Source organism: Pteropus alecto, unplaced genomic scaffold, assembly GCF_000325575.1.
Source record: "Pteropus alecto unplaced genomic scaffold, ASM32557v1 scaffold86, whole genome shotgun sequence".
NCBI classification, from domain to species: Eukaryota; Metazoa; Chordata; class Mammalia; order Chiroptera; family Pteropodidae; genus Pteropus; species Pteropus alecto.
Genome location: NW_006442109.1, coordinates 9,895,145 through 9,913,703, shown reverse-complemented (window position 1 = coordinate 9,913,703; position 18,559 = coordinate 9,895,145). Strand labels below are relative to the sequence as shown.

Genomic DNA, 18,559 nt, shown 5'->3' with positions numbered 1-18,559 from the left:
GGAAGTTCCATTGTAAATCAGATGATGTTACTATGTGTGTAACTATGAATAAGTACGCATGATATATGTGTGTGTGCATCTTCAGATGTGTGTACACGTGTGCCTGTGAAGGTCTCTTTACTACGTGGATAGATCTGGATTGGGACTCAGAAGACCTGGGTGCTTGTGAAGACTTTTTCTTTATATCTTGCATGACCTTAGATGAGCCACCTGGCCTCGCTGAGTTTTCATTTCCGTTTCTGTAAAAGGGGATCACAGCCTTTTCTATCTCGGGGTGGGGGTGTGGTGATGATAAAGCACCGTGATGTTCTTTGCGGACTGCTAAAAGTTGTACCCATGTGCAGCGGGTCTGTCTGTGTGATGTGTGACTGAGTGTATGTTTCTTTGAGTGTGTACCTGGGAGGATGGACAAACTCTTGAGAATGTGGTGTCTTTAGTACACATTGTCTGTTGCTCCCTTTTGAGACTTTGGGGAATTATTCAGTATGTAGCATTAGCTAGTCATGGAAGAAGTGAAGGGAGGCTGAGAAAGAAAGTAGTGTGACTCTCCTGATTGAGGTGAAGGAAGAGAGGAGGTCATGATAAGGATCCTGTGCTTTCACCCTGATCTCCATGGGAGGAAGTCAGGGTTAGTAAGGCCCTCAGGTGGCTCCTCCCCTGGCTCGGGCAGGGGCCCACTGAGGCCTGTGCTGCTCTCTCCTGCTCAGCTCCCGTCCGTGCTGACCCGAGGGAGTAGCTCAGCCTCTCTGCACAACAGCACCATCCGCAGCTCCTTCTACTGGCTCATGCTCCACAGCCTGGACCCTCTGGGGGAAGGTAAGCAAGGCCTCCTCAGACCTGCGTGGTCTCCCTGGGACCTGTAAAACTGATAGGCAGTGGGTGGGGTGAGGGCGGGAGAGGGAAGAGAGAGTTAGCAGAAGACAGTGGATGGTAAAGCCAGTCTGGGAGACAGGGTAGAGACAGAGACACGAAACTCACTAGGAGAGGGCCCCAAGGAGCTAAGGTCCTTGGGTATCTACATCCCACTATCCCCCTGCCTCCATGTCCTCTCCTGTAAAATGAAGGGGTTCAACTGCAATTAGTGTGGCCATGAGTGCCATGTGCCCTGCATTGGTCTATATTGGGGCTGCCTTCAGTGACTTCCCTGCAAAGCCTACCACCCACAAGTTCACCCCTGTGTCCCACAGAGTCTCCAGCCAGGCAGCTTGGCTCAGGCTGACTGGCCAGGACCACTTCTGGGGGTACCTCCTGTAGGGCCTCACAGTCAGAAGCCCTGATGGCACCTCCCTTTGCTTTGTATTTAGCTCTTGTGTCCTAAGAAGGCTGCTAACCTGTCCCCCAGCCAGGAATCCTAAAGGATATCCTGGGAGCTGCCAGGACCACTTCTGGGGGTGGCAAGGGCCCAAAGTGCAGTAGGGGCTGAGGCCTAACTTGAAAAATGATGAGGGCAGCTGAGGTTCTCACCATCCACCTTACCAAGTCTTGTCTCCTAGCTCCTTACTCCAGAGAGGTACCCCCAACATGATTCTCAGGCTCCCCAAAGGCATTCCTCAAGTGTGCACCTGCTCTCCTTGAGCCTCTCATTCTTGTGACTCTGGTGTAGAACTGGGAGCCCAGGTAGGAGGCCTATCAATGGAAGGTTGTCCTTTGGACAGAAGCGAAGGGGTTGGAGTTGCAGTTGAGCAGGAGGGCTGAAGACTAAGGTGAATATGACACCAGAGACTGACCCATGAGCCCCAAGGAGCACCCTGACTGACTTTTCTGGTTCAGGGACAAATTTGGGGGGCTCAGAATTTTCTCAGGCCCTGAAGTTTCTTCTTCAGACACAATATTGGGTTGTTGGATGTTTAAAACAAGTATATAATACTGTGAAGATCAGAGTCAAAGACAAGGTGATCAAACCTTCTTTGGAAAATCCTCAAAGTGAACCTCGGCAGACATCGAGAGAGGCCACTCCCAAGTGTCAGCTCCAGAAAAATAGTACCACTGGGGTTTTGAGAGCAGAGTCCATAGCACCAGGCAGCCTGTGTGTGATCAGTGCTGGGAACATACTTGGCCTAGGCGCTATGAAGGAAGCTGTGTCTCTGGGCTATGCTTGGCCACTCCTTGTGGAATCACTGACTCTGGCAAAATCTAAAGATAAAGACTTGTCTTCAGTGGGACCACAGGGCCCCCTGCCTGGGCCACTTCCACAACCACCAGCCGCCAGCTGGCCTACTTGTGCTAACAGGATTATGTGATGTCCAGGCCAGGCCGAGGTCAGAGGAGATTGACACTAAGGAGATGATCCGCTGCACTGAGAGCTGAGAGGCCATGTGAGGAAACAAGCTCTCGGGGAGCCAGTGTCCGTCGTCCCAGGGAAGACAGTCATGTATGGTCCATCGTGTGCATGTGTGGTGGGCATGGAACGACCCACACTGTGAAGAATTGCTGACATACTCTGGGATGCAGTCCTGTTCAGAGAAGCTGACCCCAATTCTACACCCTGAGATTCCATCCAGGAGGGGCTAGGACCATGCAGTGCTGTGATGAAGGTCTTTGTTCCCAAGACTTTCCAGATACATGTTTGTGTTTCCATATGCAGTTTCCAAATGGCTATCCAGGTGTTTCCGCCATTTCCGAATGTTCTAGCTCTTCCACAAAACTGATCTATAGTGTAAACTCTCACTTACCCTGTGAAGGGGCTTTACCTCTCCAGAATCCGATGCCCCTTCTGGTGATTTTACTCAGACATGTGCAAGTGTGCATGTGTATAAGATATGGAGAGACAGAGATAGAGACACAGAAAGAGACACAGAGACAGAGAGAAGCAGAGAGAGGCCCTGACTTGTTCTCCTTGGTGTCATGGGATATGAGAGGTTAGGGTGTGAGATGAGGGATGACAAGGGAAGAAGGGAACTCGATTTTCTTGCCAGCCCTTCCAGTCAGGTCAGCAGATGTTCTCAGCCCCAGGACGAACCACAGAGCCCTTCTTTGATAACAGCCGCTAGGCGGGTGTTGGACTTGTCTGGGTGAAGGAGGCAATGGAGTCCTCTCCTCTTGACATCTCATTTCTGATGAGGACATCCTGGGCAGGCCCACCGGAACACTTCAAGGGATCACACATGCCAGAGTGGTAGCTTTGCAAGATGGAGCCTGTTGCCAGAGGCAGCTGCAGTTGAACCGATTTGCAGTTTAGGAGACAGGTCGAGAGGAGAGAATTCCAAACCTGCTTATGTATCCTGCCCATCCTGGACCCAGGCAGAGTTTGATCCACCCAGATTCCCAGATTGCACCTGCTCAGTCTATCTGGATTATAGACTAGAGGATCTTTAGGGTCCCTTCTAACCCAAACCCTCTAGAATGTGGGGCCTCATCACTGCAGTCTGAGTGGGACAGCTGCTCTCAACTAATGTCATTTCATCATTGTTGTCAGAGCTACAACTGATATAGTGTTTTCTAAGTGCCAGGCACTATTTTAAGCATGTTCACGTATAAATTCATTTATTTGTTCACAACTCTCTAAGATTTTACAGATGAAGAAGCTGAGGTACAGAGAAGTTAAGGAATCACCTAGCTAGGTCCATGGCTAGCAAGTGGCAGATCTAGGATTCTAATCTAGGCTGTCTGGCTCCAGAATCTGAGCTAACATAATAATATTTAATGGCAGCAGTGAATGTATTTTTATTTATTTTTGTCTCATGGATCCCCACATCATTAGTCTGAGTATATCATGGTGTTACCTTTTTAGAGAGGGGACACTTGGGCTTAGAGAGGGTACATGGGCTTTCCAAGTTCACCCAGTGCTCACAGGGCAGAGCCAGCCTGGAATCCAGGATAGATTCCATGTCACCACTTTGATTTATCACATGTGCCATAGTCCTTACCCTTCCAGACTACATGGCTGTGAGGTGGACTGTTATGAACCCCTGCACCTTAGTCTCTATGCTTCCCACCTAAAATTATACATGTAAAGCACTTTGCATATTGCCCAGAACATAGTCACATTGAAAGAGAGTTGCCCTCCCCATTTTTCTTGCCTAGAAATCAAGGTAGCACCATTCTGTGCATAGTGCTCTGTGGACCCCCAGCAAAGCATGTGCACAAGGATCTGGAAAGAGGCCCTGCTTGGGTACCAGATATCTGGGGTCAAAAAGGGTGTGGCAGGGAGCTTGGGGGCAGCTATTTCCTCTTTCCCACTGGAGAGGGAGGGTTCATGAACATGGCCACCAGTAGTGCCCCTGGAGTTATAGCAAAACTTTTTAAGAGATTCATAGAAAGTAAGCTGCAAAGGACCTTACAGATAATCTAGTCCAAGGATGGCAAAAGCATCTCCCTTCTATTATTTCTCCATTTTCTGCCTGTTGCAAACATCCCCAATCAATCACGGCACTCTCCTACCAAGCTTGGATGAGAATTCTCCTCAATTCAGCATCCAAGGAGCCATCACTTGAGCTCACAGAGGAAAAAAATCCTATTTGTTGTCCCCAAGATTAACTATGTCATTTTCTTAGAAAGAAAGTAGGCCTAGAAAGGAGAAGTGACTTGCTCAAGACCATAGCCAGTAAGTGACAATGCAAGGAATTTAAGACAAGGTTTGGGAACTGGGCACCATGAACAAGCCTAGTTGTACTAGAATCCAGACATCACAACTCCTAGGCCAGCCTCTTCCCAACACACTTCAGCTGCTCTGGTTGCCAGCTGGCCAGCCTAACTGAAGGGTGTGGCAGGGATACTGTGGTCCCAGATGTGTTTGCTTTCTCATTTGCAGCCCACTCCTCCAGGAACAAGGATGAGGAGAGCTTGAATCAAGAGGCCAAAGTCAAGCCTCAGGCCAAAGCGGAGAGCAAACCAGAAGGTGAGAGGATGGCGAGACCAGCGGATTTTCTCCTGCCACCTTTCTCCCTCCTGTTGGCCAAGGACTGAGTCAGGCCTCTTGGCCTCCCTGAGCCAGTCAGCTGGAGTGACAATCTGGTGTTGCCTTACACTCCAGCCTCCCACTTCTGAAAGGGAGCCCTATACATCCCCCTCCATACTCTCCTCAGATGTGGTAGGCGAAGTCAGGCCGGGGGCTGTTGAACTCCCATTTCTTTTTTGCTAAATCTTGTCTCAAATTTGACTTGACTGGGTCTATTTCTTCTTCCTCCTACTTTTCACAAGGACAATTTTGCTAGGGATGGGTCTGAGATCAGCAACCCCAGTGAGAGGAAGCCGCTAGGGGTCTGGTGACACAGAAGTCCAGCACCTGTGTGGCAGCTGGGACAGGAAGAGTGAGACAGCTACTGCTCCATGGGCTATGTACAGCACACCAAGCCTGCCTGATGTACCCAGCAATCCTTGGAGGGAGGTAGAGCAGCAGTCATTGTTCCTATTCTATAGACAAAGGTGGCTCAAAGAGGTCAAAGATTTGCCCAAAGCCATCCAGCCAAGATGTGAGAGAGCTTGTACTTAAACCTAGCCCTCCAGACTTTCCAAGACTTCCTAGCTGTTGCCTTTGAAATCATCATAATCCTCTCCATACAGTTGGTAGGGGGAAATGTCAGACCCTGCGGGCTGGGGCTTTGCCCTCTCTGTGCTCCAGCTGCCCAAGCTATTCACAGTATCCTTGGCCACACTGGCCAGGCTGGAAATGTTTGGGAATATAGGGGGAGCAAGGGCGGTCACTTCCCAGCTGTCCTCTCATCTATAGATATCTCTGTGGACAGGGCAACAACAGGTCACATCATGTCATTTTACTTCTCCTATCAACAAGAAATTCCCCAAACAAACCTTCCGAGACCCTGGAGTGGACAAGTCCAGTAGCCCTGTAGCTACTCACATCAGTCTCTGCCAGCTGCCCTCGAAACCTGGCACTTTTCTGACCTATCCCATGTTTATCATCCTTTAAAGAGGAGGAGCCAGCCAAGCTCCCTGCGGTCACGGTCACACCAGCCCCTGCTCCAGACGTCAAGGGAGATCAGGAGAAGGATCCTGGCTATCAGGTATGCACAAGCCTCTTCCCAGGTGGAGGAATTTGAGAGGTCCCGGGAAGGACTTGCTGACCAGAAATCCTTCCTTCCTGAAGGTCTGAAATACTATTTCAGGTTCATTCCTCAGGGGTAGCATTGCCCTTTCTCTGAAGATCAAAAACTTCATGGGGCCAGTTAATTCACTGTAATACCTTAATATGAGTGAAATGATATATATGAGACTGCGTTGCCATAAGGAATGTAAAAACATAAGGAATCGCTGTTAGGCGGCCTGTCAGCAACTAGGAGACGGTGAGACCAGTCAGCTCAAAATGTGTGTGTGTTTGGGGGTGGGGTTGCTGGGTAAAACCCTGGAACCTTCTGAAGCATCTTGGCCTTGTCTGCAGGGCTTGTCTCAGGGCTTCCTGAGTCCTGACACTCCCGTCTTTACAGCCTCACAGCCTCTTCTTCCATCATGCTCCAGCCAAACTGGACTTTTTGTCTCCATGCTTTTCTACCTCTAGGCCTTGGCTCACACGGTTTTCTCCCCCCAAAGAATGCATTTTCCCCTCCATCTTCATATATCCTGATCTCTCTCCAGGCTAGTGCAAATGCCTCCTTTGCTATGAGGCTTCCCTGATCCCTCCCACCACCCCAATTTGAATGCCCATGGTCCATTGTCTTTCTCTCAGCGTTCTTATCACTGCCTTCCTTGTTCTCTATTTATTAGTCTCTCTTAGTTCCCCTGCTGGGTGGTGAGGTTCCTGAAGGCAAGATCCAAGTCTGAGTTGTCTCTGTCTGCCCCCACAGACAGAAACATAAGGCCTGACCCATGGTTGTGCTCAATAAAGGTTGAATGACTGATAGTAAGCATTCAGTTTTTGCGAGTTCCAACCCTGATTTTTTTTTTTTTGACACCCAGAAGTACTTAATTATATCTTATCCTTAAGCCAACAATTTTGGGTTGAGTGTCTAAGACATCTTTACGGTATCATGAGTGTCCTGAGTAGGCCGATTATAGCCAGCTCAAATAAAAGGGACTAAGAGAATGTAGTGGTATCTCCTGGAATCCCAGGGCAAGAAGTGAAGGTTGGTGTCATGAAGAGCTGGACCTAGGCCTGAGAAAGCATCTGTGACCCTGGTGGCTTCTCATTCCGTGTCCTGCTCTGCCTCATATCCCCTTCTGTGTGTGCAGGTTCTAGCACTTGGCTTCTGGCAGCTTGGCTCCATTTGCTCCCTTATTAGCAACACATAGCTCAAAACCACTACCCCAGTCCTCCAGTCCACAGGAGGATCACCCAGTGACTGGCTCCTAGTCACAGGATAGAGGGAATTCATTCAAACTAGGTCATGGAGCAGGGATCCAGCCTATGTTCCATCAGCTGTGACAGCGAGAGGTTGGGTACTTTGACTCCAACACAGAAGAAGGGAGTATTAAGGGTGACAGTTCTCAGAGAAGAGAGTGCAGGCTGGGGCAGACACTCCCATACCTGTCAATTTAAGTGATTTGTCATCTCCACCAGGAAGACTTCTTTCCTGATAGGGCTAGAGAGGGAAGGCAGGAATTATTTCAGATTAAAATCTTTTCGCTCTTCATTCCCAATTCATATCAAAGACTCATAAATATCAATATTTGACTTCATCAGGTGTTCTTAACCCTGGTCCCATATTAGAATAATTTGGGGAAGCTTTAAAAAATGCTCAGGCCCACCCTCAACCAATTAAGTCAGAATATCTGTGGTGGATTCTTGGGCATGAATGTTTTTAAAGCCTCCAGGTGATTTTAATATGCAACAGAGTTGAGAATCACTATGCATCCCTTGGGGGCTAGCTGTGTCATGAAATTTGTTACAGAAGAAGCACTCCATGAACACACAGAACATTTGTTCAAGAGATTTGGACCAGCACATTGTTTTAGGTTAGTGGAGAGCCTAACCTGAAGAACTTCAGAATCAATGGCTTTTAGAGTGCGTAGAGTCAGTCCACAGCTCCACAAACACCGGTCTGCAGATGGAGTTGTTGGGAGCACTTATGAGCATGTTAAAATAGGTTCCTGGCTTCCATTCTCAGAGATTCTAATTCAGTTGGTCCAGGTGGGGTGAAGAAACCTGTATTTCTAATAAACTCTCCAGACTATGAAGTTTGAGAACCAAAGATCTAATTTGGCCCTAGCATTTGCAAAGCAGGGTAGCTTGGTGGTTAAGAGGCCAACAGTTGGAACTATCCATATTCAAATCCCAACTTCATCACTTACAAACAATGTGGACCAGGGGCAAATTATTTAACTACTCTGTACCCTAGTTTCTCCATCTGTCAGATGGGTTTAATTCTATCTATATCATAAATTAATTGACTCATAAGTGCTAGTTATTATTATATTATTAATATTATACCACCACTTAACATGGTGCCTTGCCACATAAATCCCTCAATATATAAGTATCATTATCATTGTTTTATACATATAAAGTAATATAACAGTTTAGGTGTTTAGTGGACTCAGCAATATGATACCATGCTGTATTAGGCAACCTTAATGGAAGCATTGTATCTAAGACAAGGGAGGTGATAATCCTATTAGATTCTGTGCAGTGTTCTGTTTAGTTTTAGAAGCCTCCTCATGGGATATCAGCTAATTAGAATGTACTCACCAAGATGGGGAGGAGGCTTTAGGCCATAGCACAGGGGAATCTTTAACGAAGGGAAGAGAGCTGTCTTGTGAGAGAGTGATTAGCTTTGTTCTGTGTGTCTCCAAAGAGTAAACATATACACAGCAGGTCACTCCTTGGCAAAAATGTGGATTTCAAACCAATCAGAGTTGTCATAGATGACAGAAGCTACTTTAGACAGTGAATTCTCCATCCTTGGAAACAGAGACTGGACAACAATTGAGTAGGAATGTTGTGAAGGGAATTTTGCTTAATAATTTCACTAGTTTTCTCCTCATACTCATTTTCAGATACGTTCTGAGAAGAACAAAAATAATAGGGAGAAACTGAGAAGGAAAACAAAGAGTTGTTGTTATACATTAATCTGTTGGCTTTGGATTGTAGGAAGGAAATGTGGCTGGAGTTGGGAGCACAGGTGAAATAACTGATGAAGAGGCTAACGCTCCTGGTGAAGGCAAAAATGGACAGCAAAGTGAAAGTGAAACTCAACTAGAAGGTAAAGGTGAAAGTGAAGCAGAAAGAGGAGACGATGAAGGGGAAGGTGAAACTGAAGCAGAAGGAAAAGGAAATGAAGGTGAACTCCAAACAGATGATGGTGAAATGAAAGGTGATAAAGGTGAAACTGAGGAGCAGAAATTCAATACTGAAAATCAAGGTGAAGCCCAAAGTGATGAGGAAGGTACAGATGGTGAAGGAGGCAGTGATGGAGGTGATGGTGAAGACGAGAAGGACAGTGAAATCCAAGCAGGAAGGAAAGGAAATGATGAAGGTGAAAGTGAATTACAAGCAGAAGATGGTGAAATGAAAGATGATGATGAATGTGAAATGGAAGAGCAGGAATTCAATGCTGAAAATCAAGGTGAAGCCAAAAGTGATGAGGGAGGTACAGATGGTGAAGGAGGTAAAGGTGAAAGTGAAGCAGAAAGAGGAGACGATGAAGGGGAAGGTGAAACTGAAGCAGAAGGAAAAGGAAATGAAGGTGAACTCCAAACAGATGATGGTGAAATGAAAGGTGATAAAGGTGAAACTGAGGAGCAGGAATTCAATACTGAAAATCAAGGTGAAGCCCAAAGTGATGAGGAAGGTACAGATGGTGAAGGGGGTGGTGATGGAGGTGACGGTGAAGACGAGAAGGACAGTGAAATCCAAGCAGAAAGAAAAGGAAATGATGAAGGTGAAAGTGAATTACAAGCAGAAGATGGTGAAATGAAAGAAGGTGATGAAGGTGAAATGGAAGAGCAGGAATTCAATGCTGAAAATCAAGGTGAAGCCCAAAGTGATGAAAAAGGTACAAATGGTGAAGGGGGTGGTGATGGAGGTGACGGTGAAGATGAGGAAGAGGAGGAGGATGAGGATGAGGATGATGAGGATGAAGACGAGGAGGAGGAAGAGGAAGAGGAAGAAAATGAGGAGCCTTTGTCCCTGGAGTGGCCTGAGACCAGGCAGAAGCAGGCCATCTACCTCTTCCTCCTGCCCATCGTGTTCCCGCTGTGGCTGACGGTGCCCGACGTACGGAGGCTGGTGAGTGCCCAGCCTATCTGTCCCCAGGCTATCTGTCCCCAGGAAGGCTGTGGGGTCTCTAGGCACTCTCACCAAAGAGTAGGTAGAGGACAGGGTCAACCAGTATGGCAGGGCTCAACTGCAGAGAAGTTCTAGGATGGAATTTGCAGCTCCAGAAGGGACCATGCACGTAGGGGGACATGCCGACGGGCTTGGGAGGCTCTAGAATGTGCTGATTTCTACCACTATAAGCAATGTGAACTAGTCCTTCCTTGACTCCTATCTCAGTATCTACACCACCTCCACATTTCACAGGAATGTTGTCAAAACTCAGAGTAATAAGTGCTATTTCTACCCAGCACTTCTATTTATTGGGAAGGATCTGACTAGCATATTCAACCCAAAGGCTGGAGAGGGGCAGGGCAGGCAGAGGTTGCAGAAACCGAACAAATTACCTAGATTGGTCTGGTTCTAGGGCAAGCAAATAGTTCTCTTCAGTTTGGCGACTGCTGAATACCCCACTGGCTGGACTCCCCTATTCGCCACCAACCCCATCCTTTCCCAGCCATCTCAAGGTCCTCACTAGAAACAGAGATTTCAGCTCAAACATCTCCAGATCCTCTCCATCACTCCTCCAGCAGGTCTAATCACTGATCCCGGGCCCCCCTCTGAAGGGCCAAAGGCCTTTAGCCTCTGCAACTTATTTCTCTTTCTTTTCAAACTTTCAAACAGGAGTCTAGGAAGTTTTTTGTTATCACCTTCCTGGGATCCATCATATGGATAGCCATGTTCTCATACCTCATGGTGTGGTGGGCTCACCAGGTGAGTAAACAGCAGGAACTAAAACTCTGCATCAGCAAGTCCCAAGTACATTTTTTTCTTTCAGGATAAATTCCCAGTACCTAGGGAATGGTGAGGATCAGGCGAATTTGTATAGTTTCTAGATCATTTACAAAGGGAGACTTTTTATTCCCGTGAATGTAGTATTTTTCATGTGTGGCTCTTCTTACATTGTAGCATGATGTAGAAGGCCTTTCACAATCTGCTTCCAGTTGACCATTTCTTATTAGCCTTATTTCCTGCTTTCCCTGTCATGCATCTCCCACTCCTCTCTACCTGGTGAACACACTTATGAGAGCAAGCTCGGTTTTACCTCCTCTCTGGCACTTAATCAGTCTTCCTCTGAGTGCCTATGGCTTTTCTGTTCTACCTGGAATATTGCACTTAGCATAGAGCTGAAATCATTGTTTATAAGCTTTTCTCCTTCACTAGGCCAAGAGTAGGGTCAGTGTTGTACTGCTCATATTACTATTTCCAGCCTCTTAATTCCTGGCACATAGCAGGTGTCTGTGGTTCTGGAAATGGAAATCTGACATGAACAGAGATCTTGGAGGAGCAGTTCTTTTAGAAGCAGAGGCGCTGTAGTTGGAATTAACAGTGGGAGGTAGTATTATAGATGGACTTTTAGTCTGTTAGACAAGCACCATCATTCCCTGAAACCTTGAGCAGGGCCCTGTTCTCTCTATGGCCCATCTCCCCAGCTGTCAGTTCTGCCATCACTCTACCTCATTCAGGCCAAGGGAGTGTGCTGGGCTCCATGGGCAGTGTTGGGTGTGCACAAAGTAGTATGCGGTTGGTGTATTGAAGAGCCTCTGATTTTCCACCTGCTCTTGCCATGGTTTCTTATTACTGTTACTGTTTACCAGGTTGGCGAAACAATAGGGATTTCTGAAGAGATTATGGGCTTGACCATCCTAGCAGCAGGCACATCAATTCCTGACCTCATCACCAGTGTGATTGTTGCTCGGAAAGGCCTGGGAGACATGGCCGTGTCAAGCTCTGTGGGCAGTAACATATTTGATATCACCGTGGGGTGAGTGGCAAAATTGTTTTCTAAGGCATATTAAGTAAGACTGGAAAACCTTGCTTTGGCTCTGTTTGCTGGTTTTGTTTCATTCGTTATACATGGAATAAAAGAGCATTTATTTATATTATTAATTTCTACAAGGCAACAAAAGTATCCTCCCTTCATTCATCACAGCCAGATGGTATAACAGAACAAAAATGCTGCCATAAATGTAACTAATTTATAGATGAATTGAAAAGTGAAGTTCATTAACTTCCATTGCCAAATACAGTCAAACGCTCTGCTCTGCTCACTGACCTCCAAGGTGGAGGAGGTGGGGTTGGAAGGAACAATGACTCAGTCTCACTTCCTGATGTTTCTGCTCCTTTGCCTTTGGGTTCCTGCCAGCTGGAAAAGCATTTTGTATAAACAAGCAAATGCTGTGTCCTCTTGTACCTGGCCCCTTACCCCTCCTCCCAGCATTGTCAGAGCAGAGCATCTGAGATAGTTTCATTTCCCAGCCATGTCCTGGACTGGGGTGGTGGCTTTGGTTTTGTTAATTTGGATTTATGTATATGTATGGGTTGGGTAGGTAAAAGGGCATAGAACCTTGACCATTAAAGAAGGTAAAGAAATGTTATGCTGAGCTGGGTGGGCCTTATAAAAATTTAGAGATTATAGTCACACATCAACTGATCTGGGTTAGTCATACAGAAGTCATGAAGTATGAAGTATGAAGAAAAAACACTCAGATCCAGAAAACTTCAGTTTTAATCTAGGCTCTCTGTTATTAGCTCTCTGTTATAAGTCCAAGGGAAGTAATTTAATTTCCTTGAACCTTAGTATCCTCATCTGTGAAATGGGGCTAATACTTTCTGCTCTATTTCATAGGTTTTTTTTGTGTGTGTGGAAAAATGCTTTGTAAATTGTAAAATACTGTTTAAGTATATGGGATGATTAGTAACATGAAGAACATTCACATTGTTTCTTCAATCTTGCAGTCTGCCTGTTCCTTGGTTCCTGTTCTCTCTTATCAATGGACTACAGCCTGTTCCAGTCAGCAGCAATGGCTTGTTTTGTGCAATCGTTTTGCTTTTTCTCATGCTCCTGTTTGTGATCTCTTCAATTGCATCATGCAAATGGAGAATGAACAAGATCCTGGGCTTCACAATGTTCCTCCTTTACTTTGTCTTCCTAATAATCAGTGTGCTGTTAGAAGATCGAATCATATCCTGTCCTGTATCTGTCTGACTCACTGTTGTTTAAAATGGACATGGATCAGAAAACCATGCCAGAAGTCACCGTATCTCTTGTTACATTAATGAAAGATGAACATGATCCAAGAGAGTGAACTGAGAGGCTGAGAGCCAGATGCAAATGTGATACGGGAGTGAAATTTATTGTTGGAAACACATGCAAGCTCATTGTGGATTAAGACTCTCACCTCTGAAGGTGTGGAGTTCCTACTCCTTGACTGATACAGACACTATCACATGGAGACCAGTAGAAGGACCCCTAGATTCAGAGGTTTTTTTACATGAAGATAATTGGGGGTGAGGGTTGAGACAGGCACAGTAGCAATAACACGAGCTCCCATGCTCACAGTTCCCTGCTCACTCCAGGGCCGCTGATCCACAGGATGCAGATGTGGTCTGTATCGGACCCTCCTGGCCCCTGCCCCAAGCACATACTCCAATTTGCTGTCTTCTCTGTTTCTGTTCTAGAAGGTTTGTAATCATTACCGGTTCAGTTATTGGTGAGTTTAAGGAGCTAAGGTTATAGGAAAAAATGAAGTATAACAGGAATCGATTATCATTAGTAAGATGTGTACTAATATTTTACAGCTTAAGAGGACATTAGCTCTTGTTGCATTTCTGAAAAATGAAATTAAAATAAGTAGCCCGAGAAATAAAAATTATAATTTGCCCTTGAATTTGGGAGGCATAGATATTAGGGAAGGAAAACTAGGGGCTATTTAAAAATATGTACTTATTAGAAAATCCAAGTTAGTATTGTCTCCATCAAATGGTCAACTTGAGTGATTAGACATTTTAACCCAGCTATACTGGCTCTCCCCCTCCAGCATATTCTCACCCAACAGTGACAGCTGCTCATATTGAGAAGGGAAGTAATTTTAAAAAGAGACCAAAGTCAGTAGAGCCAAGTCAGATTTATAAAGTAAGAAATCCAGTGGGGCAATGCTATTTTTGTATGTTAACCTAGACAGGATTATAAAGCAAAAAGATTGATTTCTTATGCGGCTTACATGTGGATTTTAAAGCAATTACAAAGGAGGAATTCCAAAAATGCTTATTAGCATGATGGCAACATGATGAGAAAAACGTATTACTACTTCCAAAGTAGCTAGTGTAAAGGACACTTGTGTTTTAAAAAATTGTGTGGTTATTTAAACATTTCATATGGAATTTGAAGTGCTGTATATTAAATACCACTGCTTGCTGCTTTTACTAGCATCAGGGCACACATTAGAAACGAAACAGTTCCATGTCCCTAGTTTCAGAGCAAAAGGAGCTAAAGGTAACTATTATAATGGTAAATATGGCTTCATTTACAAACACGAGAGGGGATTCACCAAAGACCAGAAGATAGCAGGACAGATGTGATGTGAAAAAAATTAAACATTCTGGTGTTTGAAGGGCTGTGTTCAAAGTACTTCAGTCCATAATCCACCTCTTAAGATGGGTTGGTTAATTTAATGGCCTCACTGCCCCAGGATTCACATTCTTTGGAAATAACTTTTATTAAATTTCAATAAATTGTGAGTCCCTATGGTATTTTATTTTACAAACATAGATGGGTTCATCTCTATCTTTAGGTCATTTGGTCAGAACGCTCAAAAGAAGATTGATTAAGAATATGGAATCATGTTGAAATTTCTTAAATTAGATATCTTTTTTCCTGATGCTGCTGCACTGCCCAGATGCCATCTGCCATGGCTTAAGAACAGGAGGAGGGAGTAATACCTGTGGAAGGGAGATCCCAATGCCAAGACTCTGGGCGCCAACCTGGTATCTGCAGCCAATTCCAGCTAACCTTGGGGAAGTCACCTCCTCACTGACAGCCTGGGATCTGACACTCCCCCGGAATGACTGAGTGAGGAATGACTGACAGTGAAACATTCCGTAATGATAAAGCACCGAAGAGCCATTTCATAATTAAAATGAACTCGAACGATCCAACAACTTTTCCTAATCAATTTGCTGAATTTCTGGCATTTCTCTTTGCCTAAAAAAGGAAGTTCTGATCACTTTACAGAAAAGGTCAAGTACATAAAATGAAAGCTGTGTCTTGATGGATAAGTAGGGATTCAAGAAGAGGGAGAAAAAGATTTCAGGGAGATGGAAAACCTTATATAACTTATGAAAGATAATTTGGTATGCTTGGAAACTAAAATTTGTCATACATTTAGAAATCTATAATTTATTAAACATTTATTAAAATGTTTTAGAGGTAAAGCGCTATCTTAAAATGTCAAGATAATGGTGAGATGGTCCTCTCATTTGATAGGCAAAATGATCTGTAGAGCTATATGGGACAAATTCTAGGTCATCCATTCAGCCTAGAAATTCTGAACTGTCTCATGTGGGTGTCTGAATTGGAAGACAGTGGCTTCACAGATGACGACTTCATCACTCCTGAGTTTGCATATTCTTGATGGCCCTGGTAATAAGTTTGGGTCCAATTTCTAAAAATGTGAAACTCTTCCTAATTTAATGGGTTAATATTTTATATATAGTACCAGAAAAAAGGCTGCATTCCAAACTTATGAAAATTGGTATATGTTTAAATGATTATTATATATTGTGAACATTAAATTGCACTCCCATTAATAGTTCTGAAAATGTTTTTATCAAATTATTGGTTTGGCCTTTTATAACACTGTCTATATCATAATTATCATTTATTTAAAGACTGAGTACCAAAGGCAGACAGAATTGGAATTTAATATTTAGGGCACAGCTTGGTAGATACATATGAAAGATTGGTTGGCCTTATGTGCCAAAGAATACCCTTGGTTCTGACCCCATTTTTGTGGGCAGGTGCCGTCGCAAATGGGACTCGTTTCTATGAAAGGTCCAAAGAGATGGCTCATGATCAAGCTGTCGGTCTTTGGGGGGTCACTAGAGCCGGCAGGACACCCTGGCCTAAAGGTGCCCACACAACCAAAGGCACTCATTCTGCTCTTCAGGCCCTTCACTGTGATGAGCAAGTAAAACCTGGATAATTTCATTTATAGAAAATTCCATCAGTTGCTCCAGAGGTTTTATCACAGTACTATGTTTGAAAGAAAATCTTTAAATATGAAAGAGGGAGCTATCCAAAAGAACAGAAACTGTGGAAAGGCTGCAGTAACTTTATCAGAAGTCTATTACCATCTAAGAGAATAAGAACATGCACACAGATTTTTTGAATCAGAGACAAATTCCTATATTAATTGGTGCACTGTTAATTTTGTAAACAAAAATAATTAAGCCAGCAAATGTACTTACTCTGAGGCCAGAGGAAGAGGGTAGCATGAAAGGATAAGAAGAAACCCAGTACTGAGGATATGAAGGTAAACTGGTATGCAGCTGCTAAAGAATTCAATTCTGAAGTAAAAGTCAGTCTTGTGTCTAAACAGGAAGGGCAGAGCACACTAACTCTAGCACAAAGGTGGGCCAAGGGCAGCCTACTCTTTCCTTTCCTGCTCTGAGATAAAGTACCTAAGAGCAGCTTTCAAGTTCTAGTGGCAGAAATAAAAATAGGGTGAGGCTATTGCAATTACTATTCTAATAGGTATTTCTTACCATATACTTACAAAGTATTTAGAAATACAGTATAACAGCCTTCTATATATAGAAGGCTAACACTTGCTAGTTGCACTGAAGTATCATAGTAATTACCAGCATAAAGTAAAACGTATTTATCACTTAAATGCTGAACCAACATTTTCAGGGGCCATTTCTCTACACACAAAAATGGGAAGACATACCAGAAAACCTGAAAATAAAATAAGCTGGTGGTTTTAGGGTTTTAAAGCAAAGACAAACAAACAAACAAAAAACCCAAACAATCAGGGAAAAAAGATGACAATCCACTTATGAACAGCCTGCATAATTCTCTGACAATAGGATGAAAAAGTTGAATATCAAAAAATTACATAAAATACAAATGTGTGACATTCAAAACACAATGAAAGGAAGTAGTAAACAAGTTATAACAGGACACAGTATGATTTATTTTCAACTATTAAACATATGAACAAAACTAAGAGTAAGAAAATAAGAGGCAGATAATGTAGCAAAGGATATTTCTAACACTGCTGGCCATGATTCTACAAAACGTATGGTCAACAGAAAATTGAAGAAAACTTTGTACAGAGTTATTTTAAAGGGTGATCTATAATTTTCTTTTGAGCAGGGTTTACCACTTTCTACTCATGTTTTAGGGTTTTTTTTTTAAAGACTAAATTTGTGCAAATAATATTCTCTGGGGATTTAAAAGTAGCAGAAACAAAACCCAACCAAAAGCAGAAACAAAACTGTGGGGGGTGGGGTTGGGGTTGGAGGAGACACAAATTACATTCACTTTTCCACATGTCTTTGAACCATAAAGAATGGGCTTTATCTCACTTTTTTTGGTCAGATATTTAAAATCAAAACACTGTAATTCTTACATATTGTGTTAAAGAAAATGTAAACAACAGCAAAACCTGTTCTTATAAGGGGGAAAGACCAAACAACAACAACAACAAACAGAAAAGAACCCCAGAATCCTGAGGATGTTTGTGGCCAATGTCAACAGCCTCACTCAACTGTTTCTCTCACTTGACTACTTTCATGAAAACATGAAACTCACTTAGAGTGTGGAGCCTGGATTTGAATACTAAAGAAAGGCAAAATTGTAGTGGTATTTACAAAGGTGAGGAATATATATAGCGCCAGATTTTTCAAGTAAGCAATTTCAGCCCCAAACTAAATGAACTAAAATTTTACAGTTTTAAACTCTCCCCATTATTTCCCAGAGTAGAAAGCTGTGAAATGTTTTAGCTTGGTGCTAGTATGACTCAAAGGTGGTTTTCCTGTAGCTTAACTGATTCTAAGTATCGAGATTTCATATCTCTAATCCAAGTGTTGTGGACTCTAGTAGCTTTACACACCAAATTGGGTACCATCCATTTTTAACTTCTTTGAAATTGACTAGATAATTCTTTCCCAATGACAATGTGTGCAAATGCAAACACACACAGACACACACACACACACACACAGTGAAAATCTATAAATAATTCTAACAGCCAAAGGATACTTTTGGTCAGAAATTTCCTGAACAAAGTGATATCAGAAATAATGAGACTAAAAATATTTTTTTAGAGTCTATTTTAGAGTCTACCCATAGTGCTTAAATGTTTAATTTATTGTCTGATTTCTGGATATTTCTGGATTTTAGATTCTATAAACCTCGGATTCTGAAGGCTTATTGAAAAAGCCAGTTCCTCAATATGGGAAATTCTATCTGGTTGTACTTTTAGCGAGTTATTACTCTCCTACTTTTGAAAAAAAATTGAATATATATATATGTGTGTGTATATATATTCAGTAACAGAATATATATAA

The 18,559-nt window shown here is 43.6% G+C and overlaps 1 protein-coding gene across 4 annotated transcripts in view; it reads left to right on the top strand.

Annotated features, from left to right (window-relative positions):
• Positions 1-17,992, top strand: part of SLC24A1 (solute carrier family 24 member 1) — a 30,053-nt gene extending 12,061 nt beyond the window's left edge. For 2 of the 4 annotated variants that reach the window (XM_006920250.2, XM_006920249.2), the window contains 9 exons: positions 708-816; positions 4,751-4,837; positions 5,869-5,960; positions 8,981-9,170; positions 9,558-9,734; positions 9,915-10,117; positions 10,829-10,918; positions 11,803-11,969; positions 12,944-15,793. In XM_006920250.2, the coding sequence (XP_006920312.1) occupies positions 708-816; positions 4,751-4,837; positions 5,869-5,960; positions 8,981-9,170; positions 9,558-9,734; positions 9,915-10,117; positions 10,829-10,918; positions 11,803-11,969; positions 12,944-13,193 (1,365 nt within the window). In that variant the 3' untranslated portion in view covers positions 13,194-15,793. Of the gene's footprint in view, positions 1-707; positions 817-4,750; positions 4,838-5,868; positions 5,961-8,980; positions 9,171-9,557; positions 9,735-9,914; positions 10,118-10,828; positions 10,919-11,802; positions 11,970-12,943; positions 15,794-17,967 lie in introns of those variants that run through there. The other 2 variants (XM_015595874.2, XM_015595873.2) reach the window with 2 other exon arrangements.
• Positions 17,993-18,559: the final 567 nt, after the last annotated feature.